Source organism: Candoia aspera, chromosome 5, assembly GCF_035149785.1.
Source record: "Candoia aspera isolate rCanAsp1 chromosome 5, rCanAsp1.hap2, whole genome shotgun sequence".
NCBI lineage: Eukaryota > Metazoa > Chordata > Lepidosauria > Squamata > Boidae > Candoia > Candoia aspera.
Window position 1 is genome coordinate 49,957,752 of NC_086157.1, and position 23,999 is coordinate 49,981,750.

General features: G+C 34.6%; 2 protein-coding genes across 2 annotated transcripts in view; both read left to right on the forward strand.

The window, feature by feature from the left end:
• The window catches only part of PDK3 (pyruvate dehydrogenase kinase 3), a 674,093-nt gene that overhangs the window by 137,863 nt on the left and 512,231 nt on the right, over positions 1-23,999 (forward strand). The gene's annotated exons all lie outside the window — the stretch shown is intronic.
• POLA1 (DNA polymerase alpha 1, catalytic subunit) overlaps positions 1-23,999 on the forward strand; it is a 251,317-nt gene that overhangs the window by 35,134 nt on the left and 192,184 nt on the right. The window contains exons 22-27 of the mRNA XM_063304690.1: positions 361-490; positions 2,505-2,618; positions 3,020-3,119; positions 3,558-3,682; positions 9,683-9,832; positions 12,968-13,090. Of these exons, the coding sequence (XP_063160760.1) occupies positions 361-490; positions 2,505-2,618; positions 3,020-3,119; positions 3,558-3,682; positions 9,683-9,832; positions 12,968-13,090 (742 nt within the window). The remainder of the gene's footprint in view (positions 1-360; positions 491-2,504; positions 2,619-3,019; positions 3,120-3,557; positions 3,683-9,682; positions 9,833-12,967; positions 13,091-23,999) is intronic.

Consider the following 23,999-nt stretch of genomic DNA (forward strand, 5'->3'; position numbering starts at 1 on the left):
TTCTATTACATTTCTCTGTTTCTCTTATCTTTAACTTAAAATTTGTATTGTTTTTATTCTAAGGAACACGATATAATAAAAATTATATATAAAAAAGTAAGGAGAAGATGTTTATGTCTTGCTTATGTTCAAGTGTATGTTGGGGAGACAGTAGTACTTTTTTGCAGATGACTAGACAGACAGTTTCTGAATAATGTTTTCCTTGTTTAGTAATAATTAATATAACTATTCCTTCAGGTGGTTGAAAGTGATAATAATTTTTTCATTAAATTTTAGATAGCAATCTGGGTTTATGTATATTTACAAAAAATCTGTGGGACTTTATTGAAATTGCTTCTCTCTTTCTCCCCTTTATTCTAGTGATTCTCATCATTTACTTTACATGCTAGAGAACACCTGGATTGATTCTAAGTACATTTTACAAATTATGTGTGAACTGAATGTTCTTCCACTAGCCTTACAAATTACAAATATTGCTGGCAATGTTATGGTAAGCCTTTTTTTTTTTTTTTTGGAATAAATTTTATTAAATTTCAAGAAAAGAATAAAAACTACAAAAAACAAAAAACTACAGAGAAAGAAAAAAAACTAAAGAAGTGCAGGAACACAAGATAATTTTTTTTTAATTTACAGAAAGGTGTGGCTTCCAACTTGAAACAGCAAGGATATACAAAATTTCAATAATCAATATTTTACTCTATATTGAACCAAAACACTATATTATTTCTATAGATCATTCCACTTTAACACAACAAAAATCACTAAGTACAGTTACTCCTCCCCCTTATATTAAAATGGAAAAAGAAGATTCATATAAACCTCTTGAACATCTTTCTCCCCTCCAAAAGATAAAACATAATTATTCTCTTCCTACCACTATTCTATACATTTCTGTTTACTATAATAAGAGTCAAATTAAAAATTAAAAAGCACATAAATTGTCTGTTATTATACTTAATAATACAACAGTTATAATAATCTCAATATTCAGAACAGTAAATCCAAATCTTTAAAGGCAAATAGTATCAGTCAAATCCTTAAAGCAAACCAGATGAACATTCTTCAACCCTTATCCCACTTCAAAATAAACCAGAGCAGTTACATATCCCCACAATGTATACAGAATTTTCCTCTTAAAAAAATCAAACAGCCCAACTGCCCCCCTCAAAGATTCCAGGTTCTTTTCATGGCATTCCACCAGGAGAATGATTTTACTTGTGGCTTGCAGATCACTCTCTCCCTTGGATTTCTCCAACTCCATTATCCAATCTTCACCTAGCATCTCAACAGAAATCCCAATCTCAGTCTTAAAAAACCCTATCACTCCCAAATTCCTCAGTTTCATCTTCCACATCCTCAACCTGATGGCACGTTTTAGATCTCATATTTTCCAGAATGTCCTGGATGTCTTGCATAAAAGTTTGATACAAGTCAGAAGAAATCTGTTTTAAGGTCCTGGTGAAGGTCAGAAAGTATCTATTTGAATTCTTCCATGTCTCACACAGTAGATTATGGTGTCCCCTAAGAGCTTAATCAGCGAAAGTCGAAGATATTTGAAAGTTGTTTACTTAAAGTGAGAGTGAATAGCAGACTTCTCAAGGGAAGGTGAACAGAAAGCTGAAGGTTCAAATCCGCTAATTCAACGTGTAGGAAAATACTAATATCTTCAAATTTAACACAAAAATAATAACAGGAAGACAATTGTTTACTCTCAAACTTTAGAATTTCCTTTGGAAGGAAAACGAAAATCCAAAACTTAAAAGAATTTTAGTCCCAAAAATAACATTAAGCACCAAGCTTCTCCTCGCTGTAGAAAGTCTCTCTTGGGGTATATATATACTTTAAAAAAATGCAAATTGGTGATTTAGAAATGGGGTAGCTGGTCTTAGTGTCCCTTTAAGGCTACAGTGCGGCTTGGAAAATGATAAAATCCCGCCTCTGGGCTGCTCTTACCTGTCAACCATGAAAAGTTGCGATCTGGCTACAAACAACCATCCTGCGGGAAAATGGGATTAAGTATTCTCTTTAATCCAGATAACGTTTTTGGGCTTCAGGAAAGCCTTCCTGAGCCCGAAAAAAGCCACCATGTTGTCCGCTCTGCCCGCCAATCCAGAGGGCGCAGATCTTCAGTCTGCCATTCCCACCGGAAGCCAAAAGTTTTCCATAAGCCTTTTGTTTTTCAATTATTAAGCAGTCATCTCAATTATAGTTTAGTTGGATATACAGTCTCATTTATGAAAAGTAGTTAATTTTTAGTAGGATAGATATAAATAAACCAAAATAGTTTAGGCATTACAGTGCATTCCTGACACTAGAGGACATTTTTAATGTACATGTTGATTGAGCCAGATCAAATTAATATGTTGTTACTCTCTTTGTTTTACTGAATAGGATAGAAACAAAATGGTGAGTTGGATACTTGAAATATAGATGAAGCAATACCATTTTTGACATTTTAACCTCTGTTTCAAACTATTCAATATGGCTCTTCTTCTTTTTTTCAGTCCAGGACACTGATGGGTGGACGAGCTGAGCGCAACGAATACTTGCTTCTTCATGCATTTTATGAAAAAGGTTATATTGTGCCTGATAAACAACTGTTTAAAAAGCAGAAGTATGTAAGTATTTTTTCTCGGGTGGTTTTTATTTGCTGAAAGCTAATCAGAGTTACCGTTCTTGATAATTAGTTCAACCGTTTAATAAATATAGGTTCAGGCTCACTTTTTGAACATTGGTACTCATTTGTTTGAGCTCATCAGATGTTGGCTACCACTAGAAATTACTGTGTCATCTTTCTTGATCCCATTCAATCAATGCCTTTAGTGTGGGATAGTAGGAAGCCAGGGCTTCTAGAAATTTTTAAATAGTCTGAATATGTTAATGTGGAAAAACATGGTTAATCCAATTAATCCATTCCATTTTATTGTATAGACCTCTTTTAGCCAAATGATTCCCTTTTAAAATATTTATTTAGCTTGAAGTACAGCTTACATTTTGTCCTGTTTTTATGTCTAATAAGTTGGAAGAAGATGAAGATTTTGAAAGTGATCAGAATAAATCAAAGTCAGGACGAAAGAAGGCAGCATATTCTGGAGGTTTAGTTTTGGAACCAAAAGTTGGTAAGTTTGGGCATTAAATCAAATAATAAAGGGTTATTCATACTGTTATATTACACTAAATTGCCCATTTTCCTTTAGGATGTTTAAAGTGATAGCTTATACCTTTCAAATGTATTGGTGTCTGTGCATGCACATGTGCATGTGTGCATATTTGCAGAAAATCATAAATAAAACAATTCTCTTAAAATTCTGATTTTTCATCCTTATATTTTACATTTGGTGCTATTCTGAACAGCCTGGAAGCTGTATCTTTGAAATGAAGAAAGGACAATCTTTCAAATAGTGGAATACAGACCATAGGAGTTGGTACTTATCCCCTCCCCCTTTTTTCACTTTAAAGAATCTAACAAAATTGTCAGCAGGGTGCAGCAAGAAATTTTATCATTGGACACTTCTGTTGAGTTATACATTATAATTGAAATTTGTCTCCTGTTTCAGGTTTTTATGACAAGTTCATTTTGCTTCTTGACTTCAATAGCTTATACCCTTCAATTATCCAAGAGTTTAACATCTGTTTTACAACAGTTCACAGAATGTCTTCCAGTGTGCACAAAAAGACAGAGGTATATTCTTAATATGATAATATATTTTGACTGGTGATGGTAAAATAAATGATATGTTCAAGGATACATTGGTTCCCATTAACTTTACTATTGTGTATGATAATTATTATTAAAGTTTTCTTTTTCTCCTTTTTTAACATTCATCTTTATAGTCTATATTTATATTGTGTGTGTGTGCGTGCGTGCATAATGCTGTTGTTTCCATGCTTTCAATATTTTATGTTTTTATGATATCGCTGTATTTTTACTTGTATTTCTCTAATTTTCTTTCAAGTTCCCTTGCATCACTAATTTGTTAAACCTTCCAGCTCCACTTGATCCTTTTCCTTGTTTCCATTTTTCTTATTTTCCATCCACTCTCCTTTAGCCTTTTCCACTTTTTCTTCAGTAACATTAAGTTTTCTCTGACAACTTTGTTTTTCAACATTTTTTCCACAAATTCCCCAAGCTCTTTAGAAACAATTGCTTTTATTTCATTCATTAAATCTTCCTTATATTTTTCTTCTTACTCCTTTTTTTGTGTCACCTTCTCCTTTTTTTGAAAGCATGGTAAAGTGATAATTTTCCCTGTAATGTTACATTCATTATGACTTTTTCAATTTTAAAATTAGCTATTTATGTATTTTCTGTGAATAAATATCTTAATCACTGTCAGTCACAAAGGGTTAATTTTAATACCTATCACCAATTCAGCTGTAAAAAATAATCTGAAAATTCATACATTAAGAACTTATTTATAGAAAAATATTTTGATCTTTAGCAACAGAATTTATTTAGATAAGGTTATTTTATTAACACTGGATTGAGTTTGCATACAATAGTCCTCTGCTAAAATGTTCTGAACTACCAATGTTAGAAGCTTGAAATAATTTTTTCTTCCAGAAGTTGGAACCAAAACATGTATTTTGGAGTTTTGTCCAAGGTTCTGGACAAAGTGAAGCTTTTTGTTCCAAATTGTTTCATGTGTTCTGACCTTGCTCAATTGGTTTTTGTATTTAATTCCTACAAGATGTGAAAAGCTGAATAGTACATGAGCCAATAAAAGCTCATCCCTGCTACCATTAGTTACTATGAGGGGAAGAGAAGAGGGTAGGTGGGGTGAAGGAGAGCCAGTTAAGTCTATACTGCTGAATACCTGATAAATACATTTACTGGTATTTTTAAAGTCTTTGATATAGGGAAGTTAGAATTCATGTGTTTAATGCTGCTCCTGAATATAATGCTTACTTTTTCAAGTTGGTTGCCAATTATAAATACTGTGCATTACACATGTGTTTTTGATATTGAACTTTTTAGGAGGAAGTTTATTCTTGCTGTTATGTTTATGGCCTGTGTTGAAATGAGCCTGTTGTTGTTGCTTCTTTTTTTAGGCCTGAGATCTATCTATGCCTGTTTGAAGGCAGGCTGCCTTCAAAATGTACTTTATGGTTGCTTCCACTGTCTGCTGTAGGAATTCTTAAATATTTTTTAAAGTTCTTTAAAATCCTTCCTTTAGCCAATTTTTGAAGTAGTGGGTAGCACTTGGAATGGACAATTCCCCAATCTAATTTGGGGGCCTAGAATGGAAAATGAGGGAACAAGGATTATAATTGGAGCTTCTGCTGATCCCTAAAACAAAATACTCAAAACAAATTTAATTGGATTTCATTGGAACAACACTCACTTGACACAATGTGGTGGAATAGTCTAAGTTCAGTGGTGGAACTGTTCTGAGTTCAGTGAAAAACATTTACTTTATAGACCCAGGAATTCATCAGGCGAAAACATTGTAGACAACCCTTAGATGATCTTGTGTTGCCAGATCCTGTTATGTCTCTGTCAAAGGACACATATTCAGACATGTCTGGAGATGAGCAGGAGGCAGACTTGCCAGGTTCTTCCAACTCAGGAACTCCTTGGTTTAGACCAAGTGACCCAAACCCTGATCTGGAAGTTAGACCACCCAGCTCTTGAGAAAGACACAGATTCATGATACAAAATCAGAAGGCTGCATACAACAGAACTCAGGATGATTCCGAAGGCTTTATGTTTTGGCAGAAGAACAGTTGAGTCTGCTGCAGGAAGACTGATGACTCTCAGCTGTGTGCTGGGAGAAGACTCAGCCAGGAATATTTAAACCTTTATACTTGACAGGTTGCTGGAAACAAATCTTCTAATCTAGTTGTTTTTTGTTTTACTGCTATCTACTTTGTTCCTGTTAGATTCTTGGTCCTCAGGAAGTTTAAAATACTGCAATGAAGCTTTTGAACTTTATGGATTCCTGAATAGTACCTGAGGTAATTAGTTACAGAGTGCTAGGGCTTTCCTTAAGTTTGAGTCAGCAGTCTGCTAGCAGGGGAAAAGCAAAGGTAGAGTTACAAGTGTTGTCTGTAAACCAGGTGTTTAGCACCTGAGCATTACCTGAGCTTGTCTGAATGTCAAGTTGAGGGTCCAAGTGCAGGGCAAGGAGCAAAACTGACAGGAACACAAGTCCAGAGTTGTTTCCAGTGGAGGGGCAAGACCCCAGAGGTTGCTCCTATGTAGCCCCAGGTGCTAGTGTAACTTGATTAGGGATGTTGCTGCCCTGTCCTCTCTCAATAGACATTGCTCTACCTTAGTGGCTGGCTATTATCTCCTGGGGTCTCAGGTGTGTGATTATCTGCTGGTTCTTCAGGCTGAAAGTCCATCAGGTCTTCCTCTTCAGCCTCTGATTCAAAATAGACCATAACATCTAGCTTGGTATTTTGGTTTAGCTTGCTTTTGAGATGCTCCTGACTCTTGCTGCCATGAACATTTGCCTGGGGTAGTGAAAGCAAACTTGACTCTTTCCCTTCTCCTTGCTGCTGGTTTTCTTCACATTTCTACTGATCAGCTTCCTAAATGTAACTAGAGAATTTTATAGCATATCTCAGCTTGGTAGTTTATAACTGCTTAATTAGCTCTTTAATGGCCAAGTTATAGCAGTTGGAAAAGCCTCAGCAGTGATGCTGAGCTAGTAACCAGTCCCCTTATTTCTACCATGACCCAGCAGACTCTGACCTAGACCAGCAGCCATTTTCACCCAGCCTTTGAAAACATTGGAGTATGAAGGTAGAGCATCAGAAGACAGAATGGAGTAGAAGTGCTTGGCTGTGTTGAGGAGGGGCATGCAGGAGTAATCTACTACAGGAAGGCAGGCCTGATTAGGACCAGCTGTGCTCAGCCAATCAGAAACTGCTAGTTTTAGGAAAGTTGCTGGAGCAGTGCTGATCCCTGGAGATATCTATGGATTTCCTTTTCAGAATTTCTAGTTATCTCAGTCAAAAATGTGTGGCCTCAAATAGATGAGAAAAAATGGAGTAGCTATACATGGGAAAAACTTACTATGGACTCTAGAGAAACAAATTCAAGATTCATGAGATTATGCTTTCAAACTGAACCTGAAAAAATAACAATTACCTCAATTTATGCTTCAAATGATAACAACATAAAGTTCAGTGAAAGGGTTTTTTTTCCAAATACATCTTGAGATTGCAAAGAGAGATATCTTAATTCTTGGAGATATGAATGCCCTCCCCTATGTATATTGATAAAACAATTTAATCTAAAAAACTGCAAACTCCCTCAAAATGTCACAGCTTATATGTCATTGTTATTTCTCTTGGATGTGTGGAGATATAGATGTCCCACAGAGAGAAAATGTACTGAAACTTACTCAAAGGATAGACTTGTGTTGGATTCCTAATTCACTGTTAACCAGTCTTATAGAAGAGGAAATGGCAGTCCTATTTATATGGATCATAATCCAATAATTGTAAGACTAAATAGAGGAACTCCCAAATTGAATAGAGACTTAATGAACTACTATTGTTATAAGAGCAATTAAATTTAAGTGTTATCAGAAACTAAAGAGCTTCTGCCAAATCAGTTTAATTCTTGACGTTTCCTTATGTACGATATGGGATGCTAGAAAAGCATTTATGAGAGGTTTGGTGTCAGAGAAATAGTAATGCAGAATCTGAACTACATATTATTGAATGATTCCAATCAACTGGAATCAGGCATAAACTTAATCCAATGTTGGATTCAGAACAAAAGATAAAACCAATGCAGAATCAATTAGATTTATTGGAAGTAAAAAAGACCTACAGGAAGCTGAACTTTGTCAGAGATATTTTGAAAAAGGCAGTAAGTCAGATAAATTGCTGGCTTACTGGTTTCATAAGGAAGATGGAAAAGAACAATTACTTCTCTTTGAGATGGAGTCAAACCTATTTTTATAACATAAGAGATGATGCAGCAATTCCAGATTATATAGTAAACAAACAACTGATTTGGAAAAGATTGAACAATACTTGAAAAAAATTTACAGATCAACCAACCAAAAGAGTTTCTTAACCTACAACTGCAGATGAGACAAAAGAATCAATTAAAAAACTGAAATTTAATAAAGCTCCAAATAAATTTTGGTTGAACCTTTAAATCAGGTAATGAATGAAATTCAGGAACGTGAAGAACTCCCCTTGTCATGGAAAGAAACTTTTATCTCTTTGGTTTAGAGAGAAGGAAAAGATTTGACTTCCCTAGAGTCAAAAGACCTATTTCTTTATGAGCTTAAATTTTAAGGTCTTTATAGCAATACTACCCAAGAGAATAAATGGCTTTTTAATCAAAATGATGCATCCTGACCAGACTGGATTTGTTCCAAAGAGATGGATGAGAGACAATATGACAATCTTAGGTACGTTCTGAATGTTGTTGACAAGATAAAAAAAAAAAACAACAGAAAAAAGTGGCCATGATTTTTCTTGATGCAGAAAAAGCTTTTGACAATTTGGTATGGTCTTTTATGCTTGCAGTTTTGAAACGTATGAATTGCAGTTCCAATTTTTTTTTTACTTGGATACAGAGCATTTTTAGGTAAAGGTAAAGGCTTTTTATTATAACAGTGCACTATACTAAAGGCGATAAGACAAGATTGCCCCCCTTCCCCTTCTTTATTTTTAATGGTATTAGAACCATTAGCAACAAAAATATGTCAGGAAAATTGAATTAGCAACTAGAGAACATAAATTGAATTGTACACTGATGATGTACTTACAATTACCTAATTGAAAGATTGTGGATGAGACAAAGTGCAAATTTATGCAAATTTTGGTATGATATCTAAAGCCATTATTCATTTTATTCCCCTACTGTCTACTCCTCTTGCTTTATTTACCATTTTGTTTGATAAAGAGCCCTTGAAACTTGATAGTTTGCATGCTATTTTATTACCTTAAATTGGTATAATAAAAATATTTCTTTAGTAAAGATTGTGTGAATAGTTAGATCTAGCCTAATCTGGTTGGTAAAAGCATCCCTTTCTCTGAGTTTTAATTATATATCTCTGAAATTTCTTGATTCAGGTTCAGCAGGTGGTCCTCCTGGATGCAGATGAAATGGTTACAGATCTGAAGTTCTCTAGTCAATTTCATTTCATTTTGCTCAATTTTGTATTGCTCAATGTATAAGGAAGTTTATTTTGTTACATGTAATTATCATTTATGGTTGCAATCTGATTTACAGATGTTGGATATGTAAGATGTAATGATTGGAGTGCCATGTAAGACTAGTTAAAAAAAAAGGAATATTGGTCTAAATCCCATTAGTTGATCATGTCATGTTGTTCTAAGATAATTATTGACAAATTATTGACAAATTTCTTTTGCATTCCTAGTTACAGGATGGATGTTGGTGATAACTCTTATAGTGGGTTGTCTGGAGGCTACAGGTTCTTAACGTAGTCTACTTCATTGTGGTCATTTGACAAAGGGCCTATAGGAAGCTGTTTGCATGGAACTCTAGTTCTAGTCCTGCCTTAGGCATGAAAGCTGGCTGGGTGACCTTGGGCCAGTCAGTCTCTCTCAGCCCAACTCACCTCACAGGGTGGTGGTTGTGGGGAAAATAGGAGGAGGAAGGAGTATTAGGTATGTTCACCTCTTTGAGTTATTTATAAAAATAAGGCGGGATAGAAAATAAATAAATACATACATTTCATAGGATGGTGAACAAGAAGAAATTCCTGAATTACCTGATTCATCTCTAGAAATGGGAATCTTGCCTAAAGAGATCAGGAAGCTTGTTGAGCGAAGGCGTCAAGTAAAGCAGTTGATGAAGCAACCAGATTTACATTCTGATCTTTACTTACAGGTATAAACTTCACTGATTTCATTGTACAACTTTTTAAAATGTTTAGTTTGAATGCAAAATGGGAATATTTGCTTTAATAGAATATTAAATATTATTTCTTGCTGATAAATACCGTATGTATTTCCTGCACCAAAATTTATTGATATTAATGAACACATTGGTAATTTATTAATTTAATTGGACTAAGTCCCATATATTTCTTACAGGGTCTAATATTTCTGTGGCAGTTTGTAGAAGCTGAATTTTAATTCTTGCTTGAATCTTTTAAATATTTAGAATAGTTATTCCAAGGAAGCTGTTATTTGTTGCTGTAAATATATCATTTTTGTACCAGATAAAAATTAATGTAAAAAGATGGTTAAGAATCCCACTGAGCTTATGGAGGAAAGATGAATGTTTAAAGGCAGAGGCATGGCTCTCCTTTTAGCCATAGCTTTATTTTCATTTCTTGCACTGAAGACTGCAAGGCATGTTTGCAAAATTCAGGGACAGAAAATAATTTTGACCCTTAGTTACATAATAAACTTACTCTTTCGGAACAAAATATTTGAAATAGCTTATATTAATGAATCAACGGCTACAACATGAATTAGTTCAACGAGTCTGTATCCTTATATTGAAACCCCAGAGAACGCTGAAGAAGGACTGGCTGTTAATGAAGTTAAGGAAGTCTGTTGGATGTGTGAAATGGGTGAAGGGATGCTTACTCAGAAGATAAGGGCTTTTTCTATTATTACCCTGTTTTGGTTTGATATCCAAGTTTTTTTGCAGGATATCAATACTGTTTAAAGAAGTAATTCACTTTTGAATTATGTACAAAAGCCCTTGGAATTTATATGAAGAATTATTTAATCCAATCAGACTGCCTCTGAGTAGATTATAAATTCCCCAACACCCTATGGGCTAAAAACAGCAAGATGACATCTGCAAAAAAAGACTAACAGCATTACACCAAAATGGTGCCACTTTCCCAGGGGAACCTTTCACCCACAAAGGCTGTCCAGGGCAGCCAGATTTTAGTGGCCTTCTGGAACACTACCAGGGGATGGGCCAGCTTTATTTCTGGGTGCAAGCTGTTCAAGAGCTGATGACTGATGAATATTATTTTATGTGGAAAAAAATTTAGTGATTTCTTTAAAAACTAGACATAAAGTTATTACAATTTATTTTTCTATATGTCTCTTTATGTCTCTTTCTTTTTTTGCCTTTTTTTCTATATTAGAGCAAAAAAATAGAACATAGGGTGTTCTTTTCCAATTAACTATTTGGTTCAGCAGTGCTCTACATGATTGGATATATATGAAAAAGAGAATAGTAATAAGACTTAATAGCATTTTGCATATGGAGTGGGATAAATTTGCCTCCTCCTATTGCTAAAGCAAATGAGACTTTTCGTTCTTGATGAGAGTCCTCCTATTTGTAAATTCTTCTAAACTTTTTGTTACTTTGATCAAAAGGGAAATAATGAGAGAGAAAAAAATAACACATTTTATAAATAGAACTTCAAAATAAACAATGGGGAATATCCTCTGCAGATTCAATGTATTGAAGAATATTACTTTGGAATCCACTTGGAACAATAGCATGTATTTGTTGAAAATCCAATAATGTACTGAAAATTCTCTTCATAGGGCATGCTGACATCCAATAAATAATTTTGATAGTTGCTCATACAGATCCAAATAATTGAACTTAAATTTCTTTTTACAAACAAATCACTTAGGCTTAAGTAGGCTTAAAAGGATTAAGATAAGCTTGAAGGAATCTAGAGGACTTTCAAAAGAGCTTTCAGAATTCAAAATAATCATTAGTTGAAAGGAACATACTCTGATACCACATTTTACTCGGATGCAATCGATTATATTAGATTTTCATTTCAAATAGGAATGTATTTTAGTCCCCAACCTAGCATTTTTTCAGACACTGCAACTCCTATTTTTTCTGCCAGCATTACCATGCTATGGAATTCCATATTTACAATCCCAACAAATCTGGAGAACACCAGGCTGGGTCAGATTGTTGTCCGTGATGCTTTGTTAATATCAGTAAGCTTTTCAGCACTGTGTTTCACACACATTCCTGTTCTAAAGTATAATAATGGTTTATTTTGGTGCTGTGTAGAATCAGAAAAATATCCCAGGATAAATTAGAATATTAAAAGAAGCAAGAGAAAGATAACAGTTATAATGTCAATAAAATCAGTTGTTGAGGATTTATATTTATATTTTAGTTGCTTTTCAAATCCTCCCTTTTATACCAATTCAAATCTCTCTCTGAGTACACATCTGTAGAAAAAAAAATCCTCACTCTTAATGAAAGTTCTGATCAGATTCAGGATAAGATTTGCAAGAAACACAGTTTTAAAAAAGTTTAAGAAAGAGGATCTCCCCAGAATGTCCAGTGATGACATAATGGCATATAAGGTTGACTGACAAAGGAACAAAAAAACAAACAGTAGCTGGCAAGAGGGGGAATAAACCAGATTGGTTGGAGAAGTATGAAGACAGAGCCCTTGTTTTTCTTTCTGAATGGTTCATTGCCTGGTTTACAGTATGCAACTACTGTAGTTGACATGTCCACAAGGATGGGTGTCAAAATTGTCTATAGACATGATTGGGAGAAATCTAATGTATTAACGATGCTGTGGCAAATCCATTCCTGCCCTCCAAATCACCATCAAATTTGGACCAGAGAGAATTATGTATGCTCACTGGCAGTGAAATCCTCACTACGTTATAGTGTGACATTCAGAGAAAAACAAAAACAAGGAATAGTTGTGAGAGGCCTACCTTCAAAACAATATACTTGACCCTAATCTAATATAGTAAATATATGGTATATAATTTTGCTCTTAAGAAACTAGCCTGCTTAGGTCAGGAATATTAAAAATACCTGAAAAATAGGCAGTAATAGTTATCTCCTGTGGTTTAAAGGTTGTACTGTTATTTTTAATCTGCTGCTGACTTTCTTGAATACCAAATGTATAAAATCAGGTTGGAAATGACATTTCAAGTTTTTAAAATAGTATACTATCTTCTGGAAGCTGTCCCTTACTAGTGTGCTAATTACTTTAACCAGTTAAAAGTATACAGTAATTTTTAAAACTGATTGATAGTTGTTTGTATTTCTTTTCAGTATGATATCAGGCAGAAGGCTCTGAAGCTTACAGCTAATAGCATGTATGGATGCCTGGGATTTTCCTATAGCAGATTTTATGCAAAGCCGCTTGCTGCTTTGGTGACTTTCAAGGGCAGAGAGGTAAGTCAGTAATGATCAGTATTGTGTTCGTTTTGTGGGTGGTGGTGGAAGGGGTGGTTATTTCTCTCTTCTCTTTTTTCCTTCAATTTTTAGGGCTGCCTACTTACCAAGCACATTTGGGCAAAAGGGTTAACAAATTATGAGAAAAGAAAAATAAATAAACACACAGCACCAGGGACAAATAACATGAGTTCGCATAAACATCCTGATCTAGTGCCTGTGGAAAAACAGGGTCTCCCTAAAGGCTGGCAGGGTTGTAGGACTATGGACAATAAAGCTGATGGCAGATTTCCAAACATTGAGTAATATTGATTTGAAAATGTTTTCTTTTATTCAATTCAAATTCAATTAATTTGAATTAATTTTAAAATTATTTAAATTTAGAAATAGGCAACATGGTTACAAAAGTATTTCTTCTTTGGAGAATATGACCATTTCAAGATATAAATTGCTACTTGCTTGGTATGAGGGCTAGCAAAAAAAAAATGCTGTTTAGTTCAAGAATGGGCATGTTCAGTGAAATTTATTGATGGGAAATTCAGAATGACAAAAGGAAGTATTTCACCAGCACACTATATAGTTGACAAATGGTACTTGCTTTTACTTGCTGTGGCAGGCCCTTAGCCTAGATACCTTAGGACTACTGCAAAGTTTGTGGTTAAGAAGAACAGCCTTAAAAATAGTCTGTAGCCATGGCATCTTCTAGACTGTCGTCCAATCCTAGAGTACAGTAAATTTCTGTCATATGATTAACTAGCTATTAATCCTCCCAGAAAACAACTTGGAGTTCTGAAGTGACCACAAAGTAGACCTAGTCTGCTATTCTCTGGGGACTCATCGTTTGTTTTTTTTTTAAGGGTGGTCTGGGAGAAGGATTAGCCTTCTTCATCCAAGTGTGATAGCTCTGTCCTCAATCAACTGGTTTTTTATTTAATAAAAACAAAGCAGGAAGTGTCAAAGATGGATGGGATGCTGGGGAGGAGAGAACAATAAACCATTATTGGGACAAACTTTGCACAAAAGACTTAATAGACACAAATTTGACATTAGAACTCAACACAAGGACAAAGTAGCATCAGAACATTTCAATCTCCCAGGACATTCTATGGCAGACCTCAAAGTGACTACTTTGGAAAAATGGGACTTTGATGTATTTTTATAGGGGGAGTAGATAATTTCCTTTCTGAATAAAAATGCTAAGTTAAGATTCAGTGCTTAGTTCTCTAAAAACCAGCCGGTAATTCCCTCTTTTTTAAATAACTTCTTTATAATATTTATTGTAGATCTGATTAACATTAGTTATATATTAACTCAAGATTTTCAGACCAAAATGGAAACTTTTTGAATTTGTATTTTGGAGCATTTAACTGATTTCTTTGCACTGAACTTGTACTTCTAAGCATGGCACACCATTTGTAGATAAATGTAAGGAGGTATCAGTTCAGCCTTGACTTACTTTATAAACTATACGTAAACAATAACTAGGGACGCGGTGGTGCTGCAGGTTAAACCGCTGAGCTGCTGAGCTTGCTGATCGGAAGGTCGGCGGTTCGAATCCGCGTGATGGGGTGAGCTCCTGTTGCTAGTCCCAGCTCCTGCCAACCTAGCAGTTCGAAAACATGCAAATGTGAGTAGATTAATAGGTACCGCTTCGGCGGGCAGATAACGGCATTCCATTCAGTCATGCCGGCCACATGACCACGGAAGTGTCTATGGACAAACGCCAGCTCTTCGGCTTTGAAACGGAGATGAGCACCGCCCCCTAGAGTCGGACACGACTGGACTTAATGTCAAGGGAAACCTTTACCTTTAAACAATAACTGGCATTTAATTGGTGGGAAATTACAGCTTAATAAAGACCTAGTGAAACCAGCTTATTTAAATATCAGAGTTTCTCCTTTAACATTTTTTTTTCACAGATACTTGTTTATTATTGCCACCAGAAACTTTTTTTCTGCTTAATGCTAAAAGCTTCATCTGGTGTGTTCTCCCTCTCTTTTTTGTTTTTTGAAATGTTTTCTGCTCTGAAAATGAGAAATAACTGGGTTTTTTTCAGCCCTGGTTTATAATAACTTGATAATACAAATCAATCATACACAGTGAATGTATATATTGTTACTTTTAACAGAAAATCGCAAGATGGTAATTTGATAGTAGAGTGATAATTATTCACTTTTTCACTAGATGGCGATAGAGTTCTTGTATTCATTAAAAAATTAAGATACTCTAAAATATTAGTTTAAATTACATTTAATGTTACACATTTTTGCAGGATCACTCATTTTCTGCATAATGGGACATTGTGGAGTATTATAAAAATAAACAGTATTATTTTTTTTAATTCAGTGGAAGACAACTTCTTAAACTCAATTAATAGACTAGGGAAACTCTTAAGAACTGAGAATCTTATTTTTCACATTATTTTATATAGTTTTGATGCTTAGTTCTCAGAAACGGCAGAAGAGGTTATATATATGTCTTTTGGTTTCATTTTAGACTTAAGGCACATAGAAAACTATCTCAGAAGAAATATTCCTCTTTATCATCTAGCCAATAACTAATTTTCTGTGAGGGGGTAGTTTTTGTATGGAGTATTCAGTTTCATAAGGTGGAGTATTCAGTCATGGAAGCTCTGATCAAAAATGACTACCGATATATTTTTGTGGCAACTAATCCCACAAGGATTGCAAAATATGGAATCATCAAAAACAATGTTCCTTAGTTTTGGTGAGCCCCTGTTTATGAGTTTTGTGCCACACATCTAGATTTTTCCGTCTGATGCTTTAAGTGTATTGGATAATACAATTGTTTTAACCAAATCCTATCATTTAATTCTATGAGCTCTGGTTTCTTTGATATGTATTGAATGCCTAGAGGATTTGTATCAAGCATTTAAAAAAACTATAACATCCAACTGGTGAGAATAAACATATCAAAATACTTTGTATTCAGGAGCTGCCTATTATAGGATAAACCCCAGCTGGACAAGGGATGGAAGGCTTATTTCTGTTACCTACAATTCTTAATTGGGTATATTTTCCTTACATTAAGGCTGGTTCAAATTGAAGGTGCAATTTTAACTAAAACTGACGTCTGGAAAGGGTTAGAATCAGGATCTAGTCATTTTCTGCTGCCTGAAATTTTGAAGAAGAGGCAGAGGACCAGTGGAGATAGGTATTCATTTTCATCCAATTCTTGCCAAACTGGGAAGGTGCCCACAATCTGGCACCCTGCCTGAGGATGGTTCCAAATTATTTCCAACACACTGAATCCTGTGCAAACACTCCCATCCCTCTTCTTTAGGACCCAATGGGATTTGGATTAATTTAGCTTCAGCCAACCTAACATAATCTTAGAGGAGCTTTGGCTGATTGGGTTACTTAAGATTGGCCTATCTCACATCTTTCCAGTTCAACAGAGGCAGCTGAATAGGCAGTCTGATTAAGAAGTGAAGCAGGCAACCAATCCCAGTTCTTATTCTGTCTCTGTATCTTTGGTGATTGGGATAACAAACTATGGATCCTTTTATTTGCATAATGCTCCCACAGTGATATATGCAATCACAGTAGTTTGTGTAGTTGATGCTGGAAAACAAATGGACATAAATAGATGTTAAAAGGAAACAAATGTATTGATCAATATATCTGTTTGTTCTATTACTATTCTTAAGCAAATTGTATTTAGGAAATAGATAGCATACAGTATGAGTGAAGTGAATAAATGGAACTTGATTGACTGTTCTGACAATTTTCTTTTAGCTTGTATAAATACTAAATTATATTTGCTACAGGGAGTAATTTTAAAGCATATAGTGTCACGTATATTAAAGTACTGTCCAGCTGAATTGGTCACATCTGGGATGGTTGACATTTAAGGATTCATCCAGTCTTGTAAAGTTCAACTCATTGACTCATACTAGATTTCTGTTTCAGAATTCCTTCCTTCCTTCCTTCCTTCCTTCCTTCCTTCCTTCCTTCCTTCCTTCCTTCCTTCCTTCCTTCCTTCCTTCCTTCCTTCCAATTTATATCATACTAATGCCACCCTAGGCAGATAACAAAAATTTAAAAATACATATTATGACCAGCTAAAAACAGAAAGTGGCTGCCAAAGACACCACTCCCATACACCAACAATGTGGGCTCATTTAGACTCCTGACCCCTTGTCCAGGAAAATAGCCAGTTCTTCAAGGTTTTCTGAAAGGTGAGCAGAGTTGGGGCCAACCAAACCTTGGGTGATAGTGTCTTCCAGAGGACAGGCACAGCTACAGAAAAGGCATGCTTTCTGGGTCTCCCTAGATGATAATCCCTGATTGATGGGACCCAAAGCATGCCCCTCCTGCCTGATCTAATGTACAGATAGAAACAATGGGAGTAAGGTCGTCCCTCAAATACCCTGGCCCCATGCCATGAGGGCTTTGAAAGTAATATCTAGCATCTTGAATTGCACCTGGAAGCAAACAGAAGATTAGTATAGCTCTCAGAGCAAAGGTTAACATAGGCAGAATGCTGCTGCATTTTGGACCATTTGAAGCTTCTGGATGTTCTTTAAGGGCAACCCCATGTAGTGAATTTTGCAGTAATCCACTTGGAAGCTGACCAAAGCATGAATGTCCATGTGCAGTGCCTCCTGATGTAGAAAGAGGTACAATTTGGTGCATAACACAGAACAGTGCAAAGACCTGCCTGGCTATGACTGCTACCTGCTCTTTGAACAGAAGGCGTGAGTTCAGAAGAACTCCCAAATTGAGTACTGGTTTTGTCTGAGGTAATACAAACCCATCCAGAATTAAAGATGTAAAATTACCAGATTTAAGAGGCCCTAAAAGCCAAAGCCACTATATATAAATATGTAGCTTTGGATCATTTTCCTCAATAAATAAAGAACAAGTATAATGTTTTTGATTTGTTTAATTGGGTTCTCTTTAACTAGTTTTAGGACTTGTGTGGAGAACAGATCATGTTTTGGGTCATATTTATGCAAAAGTATTGAAAATTCAAAAGGGTTCACAAACTGTTTGTGCATGTGTGCGCACACCTTGTGTTTATGTTTGTGTGTGTGTGTGTTGCAGAAAAGATAGATACTGGAAAAAAAAAACCCTCCAAGATTATCTCACCTGGACCCCAAACTGAACAAGGCTTTAAGCCACAAAAAGATTGATCTATAAATTTTAAGTGGCTCTTTGTTACTGCTATGTAATGCTTCTAAAAATGTATTAATATTTTACTTCCAGTCTTTCCCAAAGTGAAGTAATGTGAATACAATAGTTTACCAAATAACCATTTGAGTCTTTGTTGTCAGTACCCAGCATTGGAGAGAATAGTTTATTTTTTATCCATGTTCTGGCTGAAGATTGAAATAAAGAATAATAATAAATTGCTTTGTAGTCATTCATCTAGTTAAATACTGATTTTTAATATAGTTTGATTTGACTCAGCTTCAATTCAGAATTGAAGATCTGATCATACCTCAGCCTTGCTTCAAGACTGAGCTCTAAATGTTTAGTATTTTGGTGTTTTGTTTTTCAGTTGAAGAATATCTTACTGTATAATTAAGTTGCCAAGCAACTTAATTAAGAACCAAATTGTTTAATATTTATTTCTGTAGGCAATGAAAAATTAAAAGATCATTTGGCTTCTTATGAATCTGTCTGGATACATGGAATTGTATGATTGCTTTGCTTGGGTTATTTATATCCTGACTTTTAAAATAGAAATTTTTTCCAAAGCTGCTCCACAGATCACCTTCCGCTCAGTGTCTACAACAGGCCAGATCAAGCATATCTCCTGAGAGAGGTCCATGGTCATGGAGCTCATAAAATCCTGTGCAGAAGGTGTTCAGAGTATTTATGTTCATCATTTCCTGAAAATGGGAGTCCTCTAGGAGCCTTGTTACCAAGTAGCAAGCTGTGATGGTATACTAATGTATATTATCCTGTAATCCTGACAGTTACTTCACCTGGCAGTTTCAGTACTGTATTTATATTTGGAGGAAATGGATTTTCCCTGTCCATGAAGACAGGGCTAATGCTACACTGAAGAAAAAACCTGGGAGAGATTAAAACTGCCCCCAGATCAGATATTGGAGGACAGTTTTCTTATCAACTCTCCTGGCATTTAAAAACATATTCTCTAGATCCGATGGGTTACTGATATGACTTCCAAAGTTACTGAAGCAGGAGAGTTTCTTGCTGCTATCTTTTATTATGAAAAAGGTACATAGCCTTGTTTCAGTAAGAAGAAAATCTTTTACTAAAAAATATACTCAAGTCCTCAGTCTGCTTTTCTATATAGTGTCAAGTAGAAATGTGAGATACAAGCACATTTTATATTCTGTAATCTAAACAGTTATCCTACATCTTCTTTCCCAAACTCATTTTGAAATTGCACATTGCACTGGTAGAATGAAAGATCCATTGAATCACATGAAAGATCAGTTCAGTTGTACATTATTTATCAGCTTTGTCACTGTTGTTCATCCAATTTAATTCAAAAGATACTTGACTTTTTTACTAACGTATTGCACATTATAATTAAAATATCTTATATTAAATGTTTAGATGAAGGATTGGATATCTACTTCTGATTTCAGATGATAGAATGAATATTGTACTGTATTCTACTGTAAAAAAGGCATTTATTTATACAGATTGATGTGCTACTTATTCCATTTAGCATTGTGACAATTTAATCCTCTGACTGACTTACCTTGGATATAACTCTTCAAAATAATTATGGGAGTGCAACCAAAACTATTTTAATATTAAAAAAATAATTATTTCAAAAACTACTGTATATACAGTAATAGAATAATGTTGGCATGATTTTGTTAGATGCAAGAGTTCTTTTTTTCCTATGAAAATTTATTGCCTGGTATTCTTGTCCTTAGTGGTAACGGGTTTTAATTTCACTCCCTGTAGCAGTTACTATATTTTCAATTTTGTGATGGTCAACTTGTTTATTATATTTATTTAAATTCATAATTTGGAATCAGAATCAGAATTATTGAGGTGCATATATCAGAATTATATATTTGTATCAGAATTAGTGATGCAATCATATAATGGTCATTTTCCCATACCTGTTTGTGTGTGGGTTTTTTTTTCTCTCCTGTTAAGGACATTAACTGCTCAAACAGAATTTTCATAGATTCTAAGGGAAGACAGTTGGAATTTTATTTGGCTATTTGTGAAATTATTTATTGGGTTTATTTGGTTATTTGTGAAATGATTTAGCAATCTTACTTCAGCTCAGTCTTTTTTATGAGGAAATGATTCTTTGCCAAGACAGGCAACTTCACTTACCAGAGGGAGCATGTAAGGTATGCATGGTAGTAGATTATCACAATTATCAAGTATCAGTACTAGCTTGGTATTTGTCCCTGGCCTTTTCCCGGTTCAGTGAAGTCGTATATTTTATATCCATCTGTTCTGTCGCTTCTCTCTCTTATGTGTGTATATAAATTGAGAACAGTTGGTACTAATAGTTTATTAATAGTCTCTAGTTTGCAGAACTTCCCTATTGGTCCCATGCCCTCTATTTTTAAATTTTATTCTGCATGATTTGAGGCTTTGGACCAATGGCATGCAATTCTGGAATATGTTCCTTCAGGGAGGATCAGAACGTTAACTTCATGCTGTTAATCAGTACGCCTCTTTGACAATTGGATTTTAATGAGTCACAGTAAATCTTTCTTGAATTGTTGGTAGCGTCTTTAGGGCTAGTATTTTTATGACCATTTCAGTTATCACACGCAATCACATGTCCATCCATCCAATAACAAAGGGGAAAAAAATGAGGCAAAATAATAGATATTCAATGAGGGAGGAAAAGCCAAAAGAACTAGTATATGTCCCCTGCATTTTGAGTTTTTATTATAATATAGGATGCATTCTTTGCTGAAATTGTGAAAAAGTTTCATGTTCCTGGTTGGCACTTGCAAAGGGTGCTTATACTTTCATTTTAGGTGCTATATCTGTTACAGAGAAGTGTTTTTTGCTAATTGCTGATGAATGGTTAGTAAAACATAGATTTTTCCATCCCACTAGTACTATTACTGGCGCTTGGTAAGTGCTGGTTTTCTATATTGCTTAAGGTTCACCCCTAATGCATAGATAATTGGTTTTCAGTTATATGTGTAATGGAGTCAGTATGGAGATGAAGATATGATCTAGTTACTTTTCATGCCAGAATTTTTGGCAGTTCAGCTCTATTTATCCTGCATAAGGAAACTTACTTGTGAAGAGGGAAAAGGCACAGTTAAGAAGAGGACCAGGAGCAGAAGCAGCTATTGCTAAACCTGAAGCCAGAAATTCTGCTTGTTCTTGTTTTGGGTTATTGAGGATAATAGATGATCATATTCTTGGCACTGCTCCTCAGAAGAGACAGGATGTTCTTCCACCCAGTACAACTTGCACAGTCCCCCCCACCCCCACTTAAAGTTATAATGATACAGTTATATATGACATGTGTAAAGCAAATGGCATTATATGGACTGGCATCTTATCTATACTAGCTTTAATGAACCTAGAAAGATTATACATTTTTTAAACTTTAAGCACAGAATTATTTCTTACAGCATAAGCTTCATGGTATTACAGGTAAGAGAACTTTCAGTAGAATTGCAAATATTCTATATAATGGTCTGGCAATTGACAGTTTAGATTGCATTCACACAATACACTCTGCCTTAGTATTAGTGTGATGGGTGAACTAGGACTTACTGTGTTTAGCTCTATTCTTAAGAATAGCCCTCTTGTTTCTGAATGCCCCAAGAGGAAATGAAGTACAGAAAGCACATAAGCCAATTATAAGAAAAATTATTTTTACAGAATTTATTGACAGTAATACAAAGCTAACAAGTTTAATTCAACTTTTTGTGAGAAATTTGAAGGTTAATAATTATATTCAGCTAATAATTCATAGCCCTGAAGTTTTATGCTGCCTATTCATACTTATAATTTATTATAGTTTGCATTGTTTCTAGTTGACGTTTAAAAATCAGCATCAGCAACAGTACATTTTTAAAAATCAGAGCAGATTTCTATAGCATAATAAGATGCAAGATTGTATCTGTACTGTTTTATCAAGCATTTGGCCAATTGCTGTAGTTCAAGAGGAAAATTCACACATGTAGAATGTGAGTAACTGCACCAGTCAACTCTTTGGTGAGGAATGATAGCTATGTTGATGGCCAGAGTGTAACGATGACATATAACTTTTGGGATGTTGAAATGATCAAAGTTAAGTGTGGTATGCCGTTCTGCACACATTTCTACATTATGAACCAGTTGTTGGCATGAAGATCATCTATTCTTTTATGCTATTGAATAAATGACCTGGATAGTTTACCAAGTGCGCTGACTTATATGTAAAATCTGATTTTGACATACTAATTGTAATATTATTGCTAGAACATTGGGACTATATATGGAAAGCTGAGAATTAGATCTCTCAGTAAAACTTACCTCACAAGATTGGAGAAAATTATTTAAAAAGTATATCTAATGAATTCATTTCTTTCCAGCTTTTTCAATTATTTTTGTTAAAGTTTAATGAGTACTATTGACACTGCTATTAGCATAAACATTTGTATCACCCTGATAGATAAAGCGATGTTAAATCCAGCAAATGCATATTTTTTCTGTTCTAAAGTATACTAACATTTAACTTGTAGTTAACTTGTAGTTAACATAGAAGGCTCTTTTATGTGGTTGCTTTGAAAGTTATGTATGTGTAGCATTTTTATTTGCTTCAGTGTAAGAGAAGTGTTCCTTTTGGAAATATTCTTTTGAAATCAGAACTAAGTTGTAGTTCTTATGAATTGTGCTCTCTCTCTTTTTAGTTATTTAAAAATTTATACATTCAATTTCCATAAAATATATTGAAGTGCTTTAAAAATAAATGTAATAAAATCAAAATAAATAAAAACAAATAAAAATAATGTATACATACAGTATGTGTGTATATGTATACATAAATATACACATAGAGACATGCAAGTACACATATACATACATTAAAAGTTGATGTGAGGGGGAAAAAGAGGGAAAAAAATATATCTTCTATTAATATAAAGAAGTAGTAATAGAAATATGGCTCTTCTGCAGCACTTAAATGTCGCAACAGTAGGTACCCTGCAAACTATCAGCAGGGTGGGTATTCCAAGGAGCAGATGGCACCTTCTCTAGGCCAACCACTGAACTATGCTATTGCTTTTTAAACTGATTATTCTTCCTAGTTTCTTCTACAACAGATGCACCTAACAAACCTGAAGGTTGACTGCTGTACAAACTGAGGACTCTCTGTCAAATGGATAAAAAATGCTTTTATAGGCACCTGCACACTGTCTGCTTTAGTCTGTTGAATTGCCTTGTTGTGTTACAGCAACTAAGTAAGAATTTTTTACTTTTTAGTATAATAACTATTGCTGTCCAAAAATTTAGGCTTCACCTACTTCAGGTTTATAGTACTGCTGAAATGTTACAGAATTTTCTGCAGTATATAGTATATCAACTATATAAATATAAGTATCTTATTATAGTTATTTACAGTGAATATTATACAATGGGAGCAATTGAGCCTTTACTTAAAGACATAATTACCAGATGTTTTACTTAAAGAAAATATTTGTTAAAATACATAATAACACATGAAATTTTATCTAAAGCTATAGGGCAGTCCCATGCATAATTTTCATTATGGATTAATTCTACTGTCATCAAGAGAACTTTCTTTAAATAACAGTAAGATTGCAACCTTAAAATAATAGAAAGTATGCAGATAACACACTTCCAACACTATTTACAAACATGGAACTGCTTGTACATAATGATTCCAATTCAGTAAATTATAGTTTAATGAATGAGGAAGAAGCTGAGGGCCAATACTCACTTGATTTTCCCCTTCATGA